Genomic DNA, 14,091 nt, shown 5'->3' with positions numbered 1-14,091 from the left:
GTTACAGTTTTTCCAGCTATCAATGCAGTGGTTTGATTAAAAGTTTGAAATGCATTGTTTGAATTACAAACCAGTCGAGCATGTTGACCTCATGGCTCCTATCATTATAAGCATTTGTGTTGTGGTACAGGATGCCTACATGTTCCTACGTTGCTGTAGAGGGTTGTGTTTTTGTGTGTTTTTGTTCGTGTACAACATAACTCAAGAAACATTGGATGGTTTGATATTTAGTGGATGGTTGGTGGCAGCCAAAAATGAAGGTTTAGTTCGATAACAGGCTTCCTAGCGGCTATGTAAGAACACTAGTTGTTGGTAAAATTCTGACAAAATGGCGATGGTAAGTTCATGTAAACAAGCACCAAATTGAATATACATGCACTTTGCATGAAAATAACAGCTATATGCAATGTTTATTCACCTTTTTAAATTATAGCAAATCCTTGGGCAACAAACACAATGTATGCATAATAAGATTGGTAAGAAAATCCATGTGAAGTTAGGGCTCCACCATTATATTTTTGTAGTAGTTGTGATTGATTTGCAAAAAAAGAATTCTTAATCTTTTTCAGTTTCCCCATCATACCTATAATGCATTTTGAGCATCATACTGCAGTGATAATATGCCGAAATAAAAACAGAATAAGCGTTATAACCAATGATGTGAATGGTGCCTTCTGATTGGTCAACATCACTTGGCTATATGACAATACCATATCATATTGTTCTTTCTAATCATCATCATCCCTAGACGTATGCTCATAGACAAGTCTTAAACTCCTCCTCGAATGGAGGCCTTTGTGGACGAACCTGCCTGAGGCTAGAGAATCATGCCCAGAGCTGTTGCAGTGCAGGTGTAGGACCCGGTGTGAAGATTGTAAATGTGCACGAGCCCAACTGAAATGTACCATGTACTGCACTTGCAAGGGCGATTGTAACAATGCATAAAGGAATATAATATCATGTTAATAATATAACGTAAAATATGTCGATTTACTAATCTTAGGACGTCATTTTAACTTGACTTGTAGCATTAATTGAATTTGTATATCTATGTATTAACCAAGCTATCCCATACAGAAAATTGGGTTATTTGGCCGTCATATAGTTGTACAGAAGCCAATAATATACATTTTTGCTTATTCTTACCCAAAATAAGCTAAAGCTAAATTTTTCAGGCAGGAATCTAAAACATAAAATTCTTTAGCAATTATTGCGCATAAAACCAAGCTATCCTCATGCCAAATTCCATGCCATTGGACCTTAATATAGTGGCACAAAAGCCAAAATGTACAGACCACAGCCCAAAAATTTAGCCGTCTCTAGCAACGGCCATAGCAACCAATCTACTGTGGATGTGTTATTCTTCAAACACTTATATCTCCTGATAGAACTGATGGATTTTTGAAATTTAAACTTTACCATTCAGAGAATGTTCAGCTCTATCAATCAAATATGCTTTTCAAGGCCCCATAGGTAACGAGAAAATATGCAGCCTATGAAATCTAATTTATACACTTTTCGACTTATAATTCCCCCCAAAACCAGCCTTTTAATGGTGAGTTTTGTTTTAAAATGGCTTAAGATTGACTTAAACATACAAAGTGATGTCAGATACAGCAATACACCTCATTTTTGCACAATATATTTGGTTTTTAGGCACACTTAGAAGGTAATAATACTGTTTTGTTGGAAAAACAAGTTGCCTAGCAACCGTTGCTAAGTAACATACTTTTTGCAATGGCTCCACCCCTGAAAATGTTAATTAGGTACTCATGCTTCAGCATGCCAAGTCTCATGCTTTTATCACAAACTGAGCAATTCTACCCATATTTTGCACCGATCGCCTAGACTATATCTATTTATTGTTATTATGACAGCTGTTCTGCACCCACTTGTTATTTACTTATTGTTATTATGATTTGCAGTTCTGCATCCACTTTGTTATTTACTTATTGTTATTATGATTTGCAGTTCTGCACCCACTTGTTGATTTACTACTGTTCATGGTTTGCAGTTTTGCAACCTCTTTTTGCAACAGTTTTTGTTACATTAATCATCCATGACCTCTGACCTCTCCCCGTTCACTTAAGTTCAGTTTTCAGTTAATGTTGTGTGCGTTATGTTATTTTTTTTATCAAGACTCACACCTTTGTTATATTGGTTTTACCTTCATGTACATTTGTTTTGTTCTGTTCTGTACATTGTTTCATTGTAATTTTGCGACTCCAGGAAGAATAGATTTCATGTAAATCTAATGGAGATCGAATAAACAAACAAACAAACAAACAAACAGGACTTAAGTTTACAAACCAGTATTTTTTTGTTTAGCATCAAAGGAACAATTAAATAAAGATCGGGGGAATACATGTAATTCTAGAAATTGATCAATTCCTTCTTATCATATATCTTTGTACATTTTTTTGACACCAGTTTGTTTGTATTATGTATTTATCAAGTTAGGGTCAGTTCCTTTCTTGTAGGAAAATGGTATTGTATTTGTTGTATCTATGTACAGCAATGGTATCAAAAAGGAACCTCATTTGTTTGTATTGTGTATTTATCACTCTCTTAGGGTCAGTTCCTGTCTTGTAGGATTATGTTACTGTATTTGTTGTATTTATGAGATTAGTTTGAAGATTAAAGATCACTTTATCGAACATTGCACGAACCACTGAATTACGTCCAATTTACAAGGTTTAAAAACCATTCACTACAAACAAACAGTATTTTACATAATGAAATTCATTGTCAATTCAAATACATGTATATTGCAATCTAGAAGTAGAACAATCTATGTACAGCAATGTTATCAAAAGGAACCTCATTTGTTTGTATTGTGTATTTATCACTCTCTTAGGGTCAGTTCTGTCATTGTAGGATTATGTTTTTGTATTTGTTGTATTTCTGTATAGCAATGTTATCAAAAAGGAACCTCATTAACATTGTTTTCCATATTGCTGTTCTTGTCCTGTGTACAGAAGCGCCATCTTCCAAAAGCCAACAGAACTACATGTACATAGAATTGAACCCATGATTGCCATGCATACAGTATTCTTAATATTCCACACAGCATACATATAACCTTACATTTTCAGAAGAATTTTAGTACAGCAATCAAAAACACAACTAGTCTCAGCTAGTACTTTGTAAATGTTACCCCTCTATCTATATGACAAAATGTAGCTACAAAGTTTTTTGGATTTGAATTTTTTAATTAGAATATAGGAATGTCTACATTTTTTGGCATTGATTACTAGTATGTGTGATATGTATATGAAGAACTTAAAAGATGTATGTATTACTGGTTTATATATCTTTGTATCATTTCCTTTATACAAATTGACAAGCCTCCGTATGATTACCAGTAATATATAGAATTTTCATCAATGCTTAACACTGAATAAAAGGCGGTCTTCTGTGGATAAAAAATGCCCGCTACACATCATGGGAAAAGGCATGCAGACCCTGATTGAGAAACTTTGGGTCCTCTGGCCCACCAGTACTATCAATGTCTGGGTCTGGTGCTAACATGCTTCAGTGGACCGAACTAGAGTGTAACCAGCTAGAGTTCCACGACCTCATATCTCTCAACTGACAAATGTCAATAAGACTAACGTATTGTAAATTCATTTAGAAAATTAGACTACAGTACTGGGGAAGGTCACTAGGGCCAATTTTTTGATGTCTCATTAAGACCTACACACATACCAAATATCAAGACACACACATGCAAATGCTACTGAAAACATAACCTTCTTTGGAGAAGGCAATAAGTCTGCTTATCGGTCTCCTGCACTAGTAATAATTTACAGGTCCCTGGTATGTAGTGGTGAAAACTATGGAGAATAGCTGACATCAATGTTCCAACATTGCACTTTGAACACAAACATTGGACAGTAAACAATTATGAAATACTTCCACCATGATTGTTATTAATAATTAAACAATGTTTATGAAATTATCTTCCAAGCTTTATCTTACAATCATAATGGACAATCAAAAAGAGAGTGATCTCATGCTGCACACAAAATCTAATTGCCTGCTTGATCACTCTGTTATCTTTATTATTTTCATGCCAAAATCAAGTCAGATTCCATGTGGCATGTCTCTGCACCATGCACCAGTACTAGTGACCTATCATGTTTGGCTGGCATTTTTAAAATGCTTCTATCTATGAGTGCTAATTTGCAGTGGTTCCTTTTTTGGGGGGAGAGCTACATTGTGAGAAGGCTGTACAGTATGTATCGGGAAGGGGGCTGTACCTGCGTATATCATGTACTGGGGGGAGGGTTACCCATATATTGACATATTGGTGGCATTCACCTTCACTGCAGTACTAGTGTAATACTTTCAAACCTGGGCAGAAGACATGTGAAGTAATTGCTGGGTTCAAAATACTAGGCTGCCCATCAATATTTCAGTCAACACCAGCTGTTTATTTTATAAACTTAAGCAAGATGTTATTCCGGCCACCTGTAATGGGATACTCACATGCTGGCGAGGCAGGACACATAAGATGGGCTGCTGAAATCTTTAGTTTAGTATATGCAAAAAATAAAGAGATAATTTGCGCGTTGGGCAACCTGGCAACTCCAATAAGACTTGTACAGAAAACATGACTTGCACGGCGTCAGAGTGCAAAAGTGGGTACCGGTATATCGAACCACGAGTAGTAGACTGAACGAATTGATACCAATTCTAAATGTATCATTGTGCAACAATCTAATTCAATAAGAGGAAAAAGTTTATAATGAATGACCAACAGCTCTCACTGAAGGATGTACATCATATCATGTATTGCATTTTGTAATGAAATGATACAGATATTTTCATCTGCTGATACATGTGTATCTGATAAAAATCCACTTACCAGTCTTAGTACCAATTACACTCTGCTATATGTGTTTCAAACATCTGTCTGATAATAATATCAGAATAATAATGTGTATGTAATGGCAGACAATTGTGAATAGCAACAAACAATTGACATTTAAACTGTGCCAAACTAGCATACTGCAAACAACACTTACAGAAAATGAGTCTATTTTAAAACCATTTCACCCATGGCACACATACGATTTGCCAACTGTCTACATCAATTATTAATTGAATTAGCATTGATTCACAAAGGCTGTGCATTTCATACAATGTGAACAATTTGGTTCCATTGCTGTACAGGTATAATATACTAGTATTACTGTATATATATCATAATCTGTCACATGAATACCTAGACTGACCTGAACACCTGAAAGTATAATATGTCGAGATCCATTATTATATTTACATTATTGCCAGTTCGCCTTTTTCAAGATTTGGTGATTTGAAAATATCTAAAATTAGTTACAGTGGCACAAATTTGGCACATAAATCAATGTGTTACATACCAGTCCAAGCCTGTTTTGTCAAATATCATTTTGAAGTTGACATTCAAATGTCTGCCATTCCATACATATCTGGTTAGTCTGGGCTTGTTTACATTGGTAAATTATACATATTTTCGTGGTATTACAAGAATGTTAATACAGACCATTGTCTCTGTGTACACAAAATATATAGAAACTAAAACAGCCTTTGCTTTTGTAAACCAACTTCAAATGGAGTAAAAAGCTGGTCTGGCATGGCTTAGAATTTGTGCAGCAGAACCAATACCAGTTCATCCATCTTCTTTACAATTCGTCAGTCTTAAAGCATCATCTAGCAAAGGTATGAACTCGTGGAACTTTTGTTAACCATGGCATGTGTCTTACCAAATGCATCAATAATGACTGAGGTTTGCAAAATCATTAAAAAACATCCTGTCCCAATGAAGGTACATGTACATGTGTACACGGGAAAAGCTGTGTCTGTTCTGTTCTGTTCTGTTCTGAAATCTTGCTTGCCCACTCAATTACAGTCAAAATGTAACACCACATGGTCAGCAGTTCCTTAAGTGAAACTGCTACAACCAGTTTACTACCACACCCATGATATTCGTTCTGTACAGAACTGAGCACTACAAACATGTAGTAGTTATCAATGATCATGGCCACTCAAGATTATTCTATTGCTTACTGTTTACAGTTTTAACTGTTAAAAGAATCATATATCTAAAATTTCTGAGCATAGCTTTGATTCTACATTTTACAGTGGTATGAGAGTTACCTGATATAGACTAGACATAACTACAAGAGTTCAGAAAGATAATAAAAATACTTAATAACATGATTCAATGCCCTATAGAAATCATCATGTGATAGCACATTAGAGACAAGATTGCATGACATTTCAGTAACTACTAGTAATTATCTACTAGTACTAGTACTAGTAGTAGTAGTTTCATAGCTAGCCTAAGAAATAATATACATGTAGTATACATTAAGTTTACAGAATGAAGGTAATGCCAGCCATAATCTGGTTATAAATTAAAATGAATGTACAAAATACAACTATTCCAGGCGAATATAAATTGATGATAAAGCACTTAGTATTAAAATTACTGCTATAAGTTTAACTATTGATCTGTCTTTGCAAATAAAACTGTATACCCAAATTTGCTTTACATTTTCAACAAGTACACTCCCAGTTGATTTTCCCATGACCTTTTTGTTTGAAGCTTGCAAACTACAGCTACAAAAGCATGTCATAAAATATCAAAAGTTTATTTTACATTTGTGAGTTGTGATATTCATTACATACATATCATGATATTTGTGTGACATTATTTCACAACAAATGGTGAATACTTTATCTGTATCCATATCGACTTCTAATTTGATCCAAGTTTACATTGCTTTCACAGTGGTTTCTTTAGACTTAGTTGAGATATGTAACTTTGGTACTTTGGTAACAAAGCCAAATGAAGGCTGCACTGTTCAACTGGCTGGTTCTGGGACTTTTGCCTTTCCAGTTTCTGAAGAATCAATTCTGATGATAACCAGTACATGAACTGAGTTGGCCTGAGAGTCATTATGCCATTGCTTCATGTATATATCAATTTACCTGTAATACAAAGAGCAATTTGTTAAGATTGTCATTTATCTTTGAAATAATTATTAATGTCATTTTTTTTACATTATTGGCTCTTGTATCACCTGAATAGTTTGAGAACCAGAAACTTCAAGTTAAAGTCATATTTGTATATAGTGTACTGTATCTGGGGTCTACTATCATCAGGCACATCGGCAGAACGTGCTGCACCTGTGCAAAACCCATAATATATTGTGATGGCACTTTGTCTCATTTAAGGTCATGTTTGAGTATTTAAGGATGACGTCCTGCCAGTTTTCAGTATTGTATAAAAAAAACATTGCCTGCAACAAAAAATTTTGATGTTGAGCAAACATCCAATGAAAACTGTCAAAAATCCGTGTTTCGCGCAAGCAGGCCAAGTAATATTGTTCTGCCAAGGTGCTGTGGGATCGAGTAATCTGGACCTGGTGGTCATATCATCTTCAGCAGCTGCAGTTGTCACACAAACCTGGCCAGGGGGAAGGGCAGGGAAGTCAGAAAACAAAAATAAGCACTTCCTTTGCCCTCTGGGCTTGCACATGTCTTTCCACTTTTCTTTGCTTCCAAGGCCAGGTTTGTGATACAACTACAGCTGTAGTCTGTCAAGCACAGCAGCCATCCTCTCCAAGCAGAGATTGTTGGGGAAAATTGTCAGAATCTTATCATAAGCGCCATTTTTGTCTACCCTAACTAATCAATTTTACATTTTAATTTTTACTGACAAACAGTGGACAAAAATTGGGCAAACAACAAGGGCACAATTTTCCCCAACAACTTCTGCTAGGAGAGTAATAAGTGAGTGACTGAGCAAAACTCAGAGGCCATTACAAATTCATACGCTTCCTGTTTTTGTAATTAAGCAATATGCATGTTTGGATCGTGGGCAGAACAACACAACAACTTCTGCTGTCAAAACTGATTGGCAAGAGACATTGCAATTTCTAAAGGTATAGTAGACTAGACACATTATACATGTCAGGCATTGAAATTGAAGTGTATATGCACTGCAGCAGTATTTCAAGTCCTGTATGTGCACACTGAGAAAGTTATTGAGACTGATGTAGGACACTTTGGATCTTCAACGTTAGTAATTTAACTTTTAAAAATTCAAGTCAATTCAACCATAACTTAGAACGTTTGAAATTACAATTGGTGTGGTCTTGATTTTGTCAAAACATAGAGAACAAGGAAAGGCAATTGAATTTTTTTGCCCTTATCCATTCCTGAAATTTGAATGTATCTTGTAGGAAACATGGCAAATCTGACCAAAGAAATGAAGGACAGAACTTTATTATTTGCCACATTTCAAAGTTCAAACACACCTTGGTCAAAGGTTTATGCTGCAAATGTTGTACAATGTGCCTGTCACTCACCTAGTATAAGCTCCTCCCCAATAGCAACTGTCCTACCTATAGCCTGGGTCTCCAGCCATTGATGAACTCAGAGATTTTCTTAGTTTGCAGGCCACTAAGCCTGAATTCCTGGCTGAGAATGTCTCTGTCTAACTGGATGAGCATCTGGCCATCTATCCTCTCCCGAAAGAACTGCTGCACGACGTTGTCCGGAGTCCCGATGTAGCGAAGGCACTGCGACACCTCCTGGACAGTCAGGTGGGACAGGTTATCCGGCGGGATCCAGTCGGGATCCGTCACGAACGGGCTACTGTTCACCCTCGGTGACCGTTTGTCGCTGTCACTCTCTTGAGATCCATCTATGCTAAGACTGTCAAGGTCTTCAAAGTCCGACGGACTCTCCGACCTGTTCTCGGACTTCCCCCGGCTTGGCATGGGACGAGGGGGGAGGCGCGGTGGAGGCAGGGGAGGGGGGTCGCTGTCGCTCAAGCTGGAAACAGAACTGTGAGTAGGGGGCATTCCCCGCGGGAGGACTGGGGGTCCCTCTACAGGTGACCTGTCCTGCTGAGGCGATGTTTGACCTGACTTCTGGCTGTCACTCAGACTGGTCATGGAGGGGCGGGGGCTCAGTGGGAGGGGCGGGGGGTTGCTGTGGGGTTCCTCGGCGGGCGAGGGGGGAATGTCCCCCACATCAGCATTAGATGGAGATGTTGGCTTAGTGTCCCAAGGAAGGGACTTGCTCTTCCCAATGTCTACAAGGAGTTCGTATGCCTGACTCTCGTCACTGCTGACCAGTGAATTAACAGTGTTGCTTTCCGTCACACCTCTGTCATTGCGGTATCTTTCTCTGTTGGAGAACCGTGAGTTTCCCACAGCCTTGTTGTTGTTCCCTTCACCATTGCGATGCCTGTTATCCATCTCTGACCAGTCCTCCCAGTCCTCCAGATATTCAAAGTCCGAAGGCTCTTCGTCGGCCGTTCCGTGCAAGGCATTGTCCAACTCCTTACGGTCCACGTGCTGTGGGTGTTCCTCTGAGCTCCCACCGCTGTCCCTGTTGGACGTGTCTATCCTCCCCGTACCTGGCCACAGGAAGTCATAGGGGATCTCATTCCCATCAGGGTGGGCTTGCCTGCTGGGCCCCTCCTCTGTTGGAGTGGGAGGCAGGGCCTTGCTCAAAACTTTAGATCTGGGCGACTCTTCCACCTGGGGCCTTCCTATGTGCCTACTCGTACGTCGTGGAGGCGGTACTGGGCATTCTTCACGATCTACGCTACCCTGGTTGCTCAAGTCTCTTGAGTTCCTCTGCTTTCTCGAGCGATGGATTCTGATTGCTCGGAAGTACGCATCCACATCATGATCTGTCCACAGCTGCATGCATTCTCGCAACAAAGTTTGGTACTGCTCTGTCTTCTGTTTTGCCTGATCAGCTATCCTGAACACAGGTTTCAGTCTGGCGTCTATCTGGAACAGCTTCCTTGCTCCTCCTTCAGTCCACACGCTAGCTATGACATCTTGGCCTTCCTCCTTCTGTAAAAACTTCAGAGAGCTTTCTTCTGAATTCTGTATTCGTCATGAGCATTGGATGCGAGGGGGCTGAACTAGCTTCACACTGACCGGCAAGCGGACGTTGTCGGCTATCTCTTGGACCGTATGGGCGCCCTCGTACTGGCGAATTTCCGCCGGGCTGGCTGTGGAAAAGCGCCCCTTGCACGGGTACGGAAGCTTGACGCTCTCGGCTTGCGTGTGGTGCATGCAGATCAGGCATGGCGTCTTCTTGATTTTGGGCCTGATTTTGGGACACCAGGGGATTTTCCCCCTTCCCAAAAATCCCCATCTTGGATCTATCGGGCCATTCCTCCAGGTACAGATCAGTCTGCCCCATGAGGGTTAGCTCCTGTCCTGCCTTGATCACAATCTTGAAACACTCACGGTCGTCCGAGTTCTCACTCACCACCGCGACCATCGTGATGTTGATATCTTCCAAGGCGAACACCCTGGTCGGAAAGACACGGGCCACTTCCTCCACAGAGTTGAAGACCTTATAGTCCTGTTCCCAAAGGTTGAAAATCTCGAATTTTCCCTCGTAGCCGTACGGGATTTCCAGGCGATTCCCGACAACGTAGTGTCCCTCCCCTTCCACAGATTGACACACAACTTTTTGAACATTCCAAGGCGAATGCAGCAGAAGAAAGTCGCCTCTTGAGATCTTGTCCACGCTCTGAGGAATGCTGTTTTCGTCCAAGACTTGCAGAATCTGTGGTAGTTTGTACTGTTGTACAACACAGTCCAGGTTCACCACGTCTTTCCAAGTTAAACTCTTTAGTTCCTCACATAAGGAAGTAAAACCGTTCGCTGAGGCAGCCATCTTGCAAACTTTGGGTCAGTCATTGATGGGGTGTTCAACGCAAATCGAAATATCGCCTGTTTGATGGAACGACACTTTGAAATATCTGACTAAATCTAGAAGAGGAAGTGACATATTTCACATATAATATATCTATATGTACAGTTTTTATAATATGCAAACTTTCTACATTTTATTTATTTTTGTTTTAAATAAAAGTAGGCATTACAAGATAATGAAAGAGACACCCAACGATTGGAAAGTGAGCCAGCGAATTTCATTTCCGGGATGAAAGACGACAGGGAAACAGTAAATTGACTGCATGACTGGGCTGAGTAATAACATATTTCACATTTCTCATCTAACACCTAGAGACTTCCGCGCTCAAGACATCACAGGCAATTCAGTCCGAATGAATAAACATGTTCACCACAATGAATGTTTCAGAAAACAAGTCAATATTGCCAGGTAATGTTATAGGCAAAACACGGATAACGTGTATCACGCAGTGGGACCGATGACGTATTGCTGGATTCGGGGGTCGAATAAATTGTGAATGAACGTTTGCGTGGGCAGTCGTTCAGCATATCTTGTAGCTTTTTATCTCTAAGAGGCTTGCCACGTAACGGAGGAGACCGTCCCCGGACCGTGGGTGTATTCAAATAATATAAAGGCGGCCCTGACTGACTACAGCCGGTAGGGACCAGTATACTACATACATGTACATTACGTAGGTGTGAAATGTTACTTGATTGCTTTGCGGCGAGTACGTTTTTTTAGTAGAAATGTAGTGCAGTCAGTTAATTCTAAAATTTGATAGTAAGTTTACGCATTGACCGTCTTGAGTCTAGAGCCGAGACATCTTTAGAAGAAGCTCGGGGCTATTTCAAGTTCTCTCTTCAGTATAGACCTACTACGTATACCGCAGTAGTGAAACCCAAGGTTCGTCCAGCTCTCCTTTCTCCGTAGTATGTTATATTGCCACGGCCATGCGTTGAAATATTAGGAGTCTGCAATGGGGTCACAACTTGCAAGATTTTTATGGATGACATCAGCGCGCGCATTAATTTAGCCTGATTTTGGAAAAAAAAACAAGAGATTTTGTTGCCTTCTGACTAGTCAACATGCCGAAAATGGGCAGATATGTCTGTTGTCATACCGGAACTGGATGGCAGATAAATTTGAAGAGAGGAAACAGGCTAGGCTCTGATTTATTGTTTTCTCTTTTGCTTTGATGCAGTGATGCATTTCATTCCTTTTATATGCGATGTTCATGATCAAAACCGGCAATTTGTACCATCAAAATCATGTTTTAATATAGTTCGCAGTAAACTTTGCACAAGACTTGCCTCATGGAATGATGCCGCGATGCAAACCCTCTTATTGTTGCACTCATAATGCGCAGGTTTTACAATTATACAAATAAATTATCTATATACACAGCACCGGGATTTTACTTAACCCTTGAGCACCTGGCACTTGAGCACCCACGCCTCATTTCTACCGAGGACAATCAAAGACTGGAAAACCCTATCACAAAAAACTGTTGAGGCCAAAAATATTGACATCTTCGTGTCAAGGGCCTCCACATCTCAGTAATGCTGCTATATAGTGACCTCCGACCTACAGCGACAGAATGATCAACATGATGATCGTGCGTGGCCATGGTCGCTATCAGGAAGAAGAATAGGTCTGTACCCTTCAAACTGTGTAATGTGTAGCTGTCTTTCTTATACGGATGATTCCTAAGCCATTTTACTCATAACGTATACGTAATCCAACGTTACCCAAAGTATTAAGCGCCCCGATGCGTTGCTACCGACAAATTCAACCTATGATTGGTAACAATCCGAACTCAATAAGTACGTTATTTTTCGCAGGCTATAGATTACTACTAATATATATTTTTCCAGAGAAAGGATCGAGAGACGAAGGCCGAAAACGTATATCAGATACAACAAATATTTTATTACATGATTGTAAAAACTTTTACATTTTTTACTATACGTCTTAATGTTATCATATATACACGAGCCCACATTCAATCATAAAGAATGAGTGGGGACTAGAAGTGAAAGCCCTTCGAGTGAGATAATATCTGAAAAAGCAACTTAGCAACTCCACGCATGTTAACTTTACCGTGACAAACAATAAAATTCATCCATTACAAATACTGACAATATTAATAGTGCTTGTGTCTAATATCATTCGTAATTGGCCGTTTAGAAATTTATAAAAGGAACGCCTCCTTGTTTTCTCTTTTTTTTTTCACTGTTTTCTGGGTACAGATTTCCTGGTTTCAGTACATGTACTTGTTATTTCCAATGAATATACATATGGAGCCGCGTGCATGTGTGCACACATGCATGGCTTCCCTGTCAGGGAAGTATGCACAACCTATGGGACGATAAAATAATATGGCACGGCTAAAAGTGGAAAATGTTACAGTAACGTTAGAATTTGTAACATGCTGTCCATTAATGACAGTCGAATGTACGAGTTTACGTTTTCACCGTGAATATACATGTAGACCGGTCTGCAAGCTTGATTTGGACGTACATGTAACCTCTTTTTTGTACCATGGTCAATACTAGTAATTGTTGCCATAAACATTGTACTGTGCACGACTGACATGCAATGACGTTCTTCAGAAGCAGCTATACGTATTTTAGATCTATCTGCGTTTTCCCGTAATTAGTATCATCTGGATAAACACCTCTCCGTAACCGTGATATATGAGTAAATTGCTAGGTCATTACCTAATTATAAACCAAAACAGATACTAAGTAGTACCTGGTCCAGTAGTCAAACGATAGAAAGCAGTTACATCAAGTTTCTAACACTCTGATTCGTACTCCTGACCCTTGACGGTGATCCTGCGAGGACTCGTCGGTGAGTTTCCCGTCAGACTTGCCTGGCGCGGCGGGGGAGGGGAGGCGGCCGCAGGTCGATCGGAGACAAGTAACCCTCGTCGTCCAACACGTCGTCTACATCGACTTGTGACGTCGAACCGTTGGGCGGTGGGGGAGGGGGTCTCCTCGGGATGGTACTGTCCCACTGCGGTTTTCTTGGATTCAGCGTCTCGTACAACCTGTCTTCGTCGACCTCGTGGAAAGATGAATACTGTGTTTCTTCCTCAATCTGCTTGAATTTGTCCTTGAATATGAGGTCCCGGCTCAGAACACGCGTGATCCCCCGCAGCCCGGTATTCTGCAGTGCGTTCACCCTCAGTTTGTCACAACATTCCGTCACGGCTATGTTGTAGTCTGTCTGATCTCCCAACATGCCATGTGCCGCCAACACGCCCACCTTACTTTGCAATGGGAGTTCAAGAAACTCGTACTTGAGTTTCCCGTTTTCCTTTCGCAGCAAGCACGAGAGAATGGTGTCCTATTTGTCAGCTAG

The 14,091-nt window shown here is 40.0% G+C and overlaps 1 protein-coding gene across 1 annotated transcript in view; it reads right to left on the bottom strand.

Annotated features, from left to right (window-relative positions):
• Positions 1-2,839: 2,839 nt before the first annotated feature.
• LOC109475778 (GRB2-associated and regulator of MAPK protein-like) overlaps positions 2,840-14,091 on the bottom strand; it is a 17,013-nt gene continuing 5,761 nt past the window's right edge. The window contains 4 exon segments of the mRNA XM_019776540.1: positions 2,840-9,887; positions 9,918-10,158; positions 10,160-10,723; positions 13,601-14,046. Of these exon segments, the coding sequence (XP_019632099.1) occupies positions 8,400-9,887; positions 9,918-10,158; positions 10,160-10,723; positions 13,601-14,046 (2,739 nt within the window). The 3' untranslated portion in view covers positions 2,840-8,399.

This window comes from Branchiostoma belcheri, unplaced genomic scaffold (genome assembly GCF_001625305.1).
Source record: "Branchiostoma belcheri isolate BF01 breed outbred unplaced genomic scaffold, Haploidv18h27 scaffold104, whole genome shotgun sequence".
In the NCBI taxonomy this organism is placed as follows: Eukaryota; Metazoa; Chordata; class Leptocardii; order Amphioxiformes; family Branchiostomatidae; genus Branchiostoma; species Branchiostoma belcheri.
This window is presented reverse-complemented; position numbering and strand designations above follow the sequence as displayed.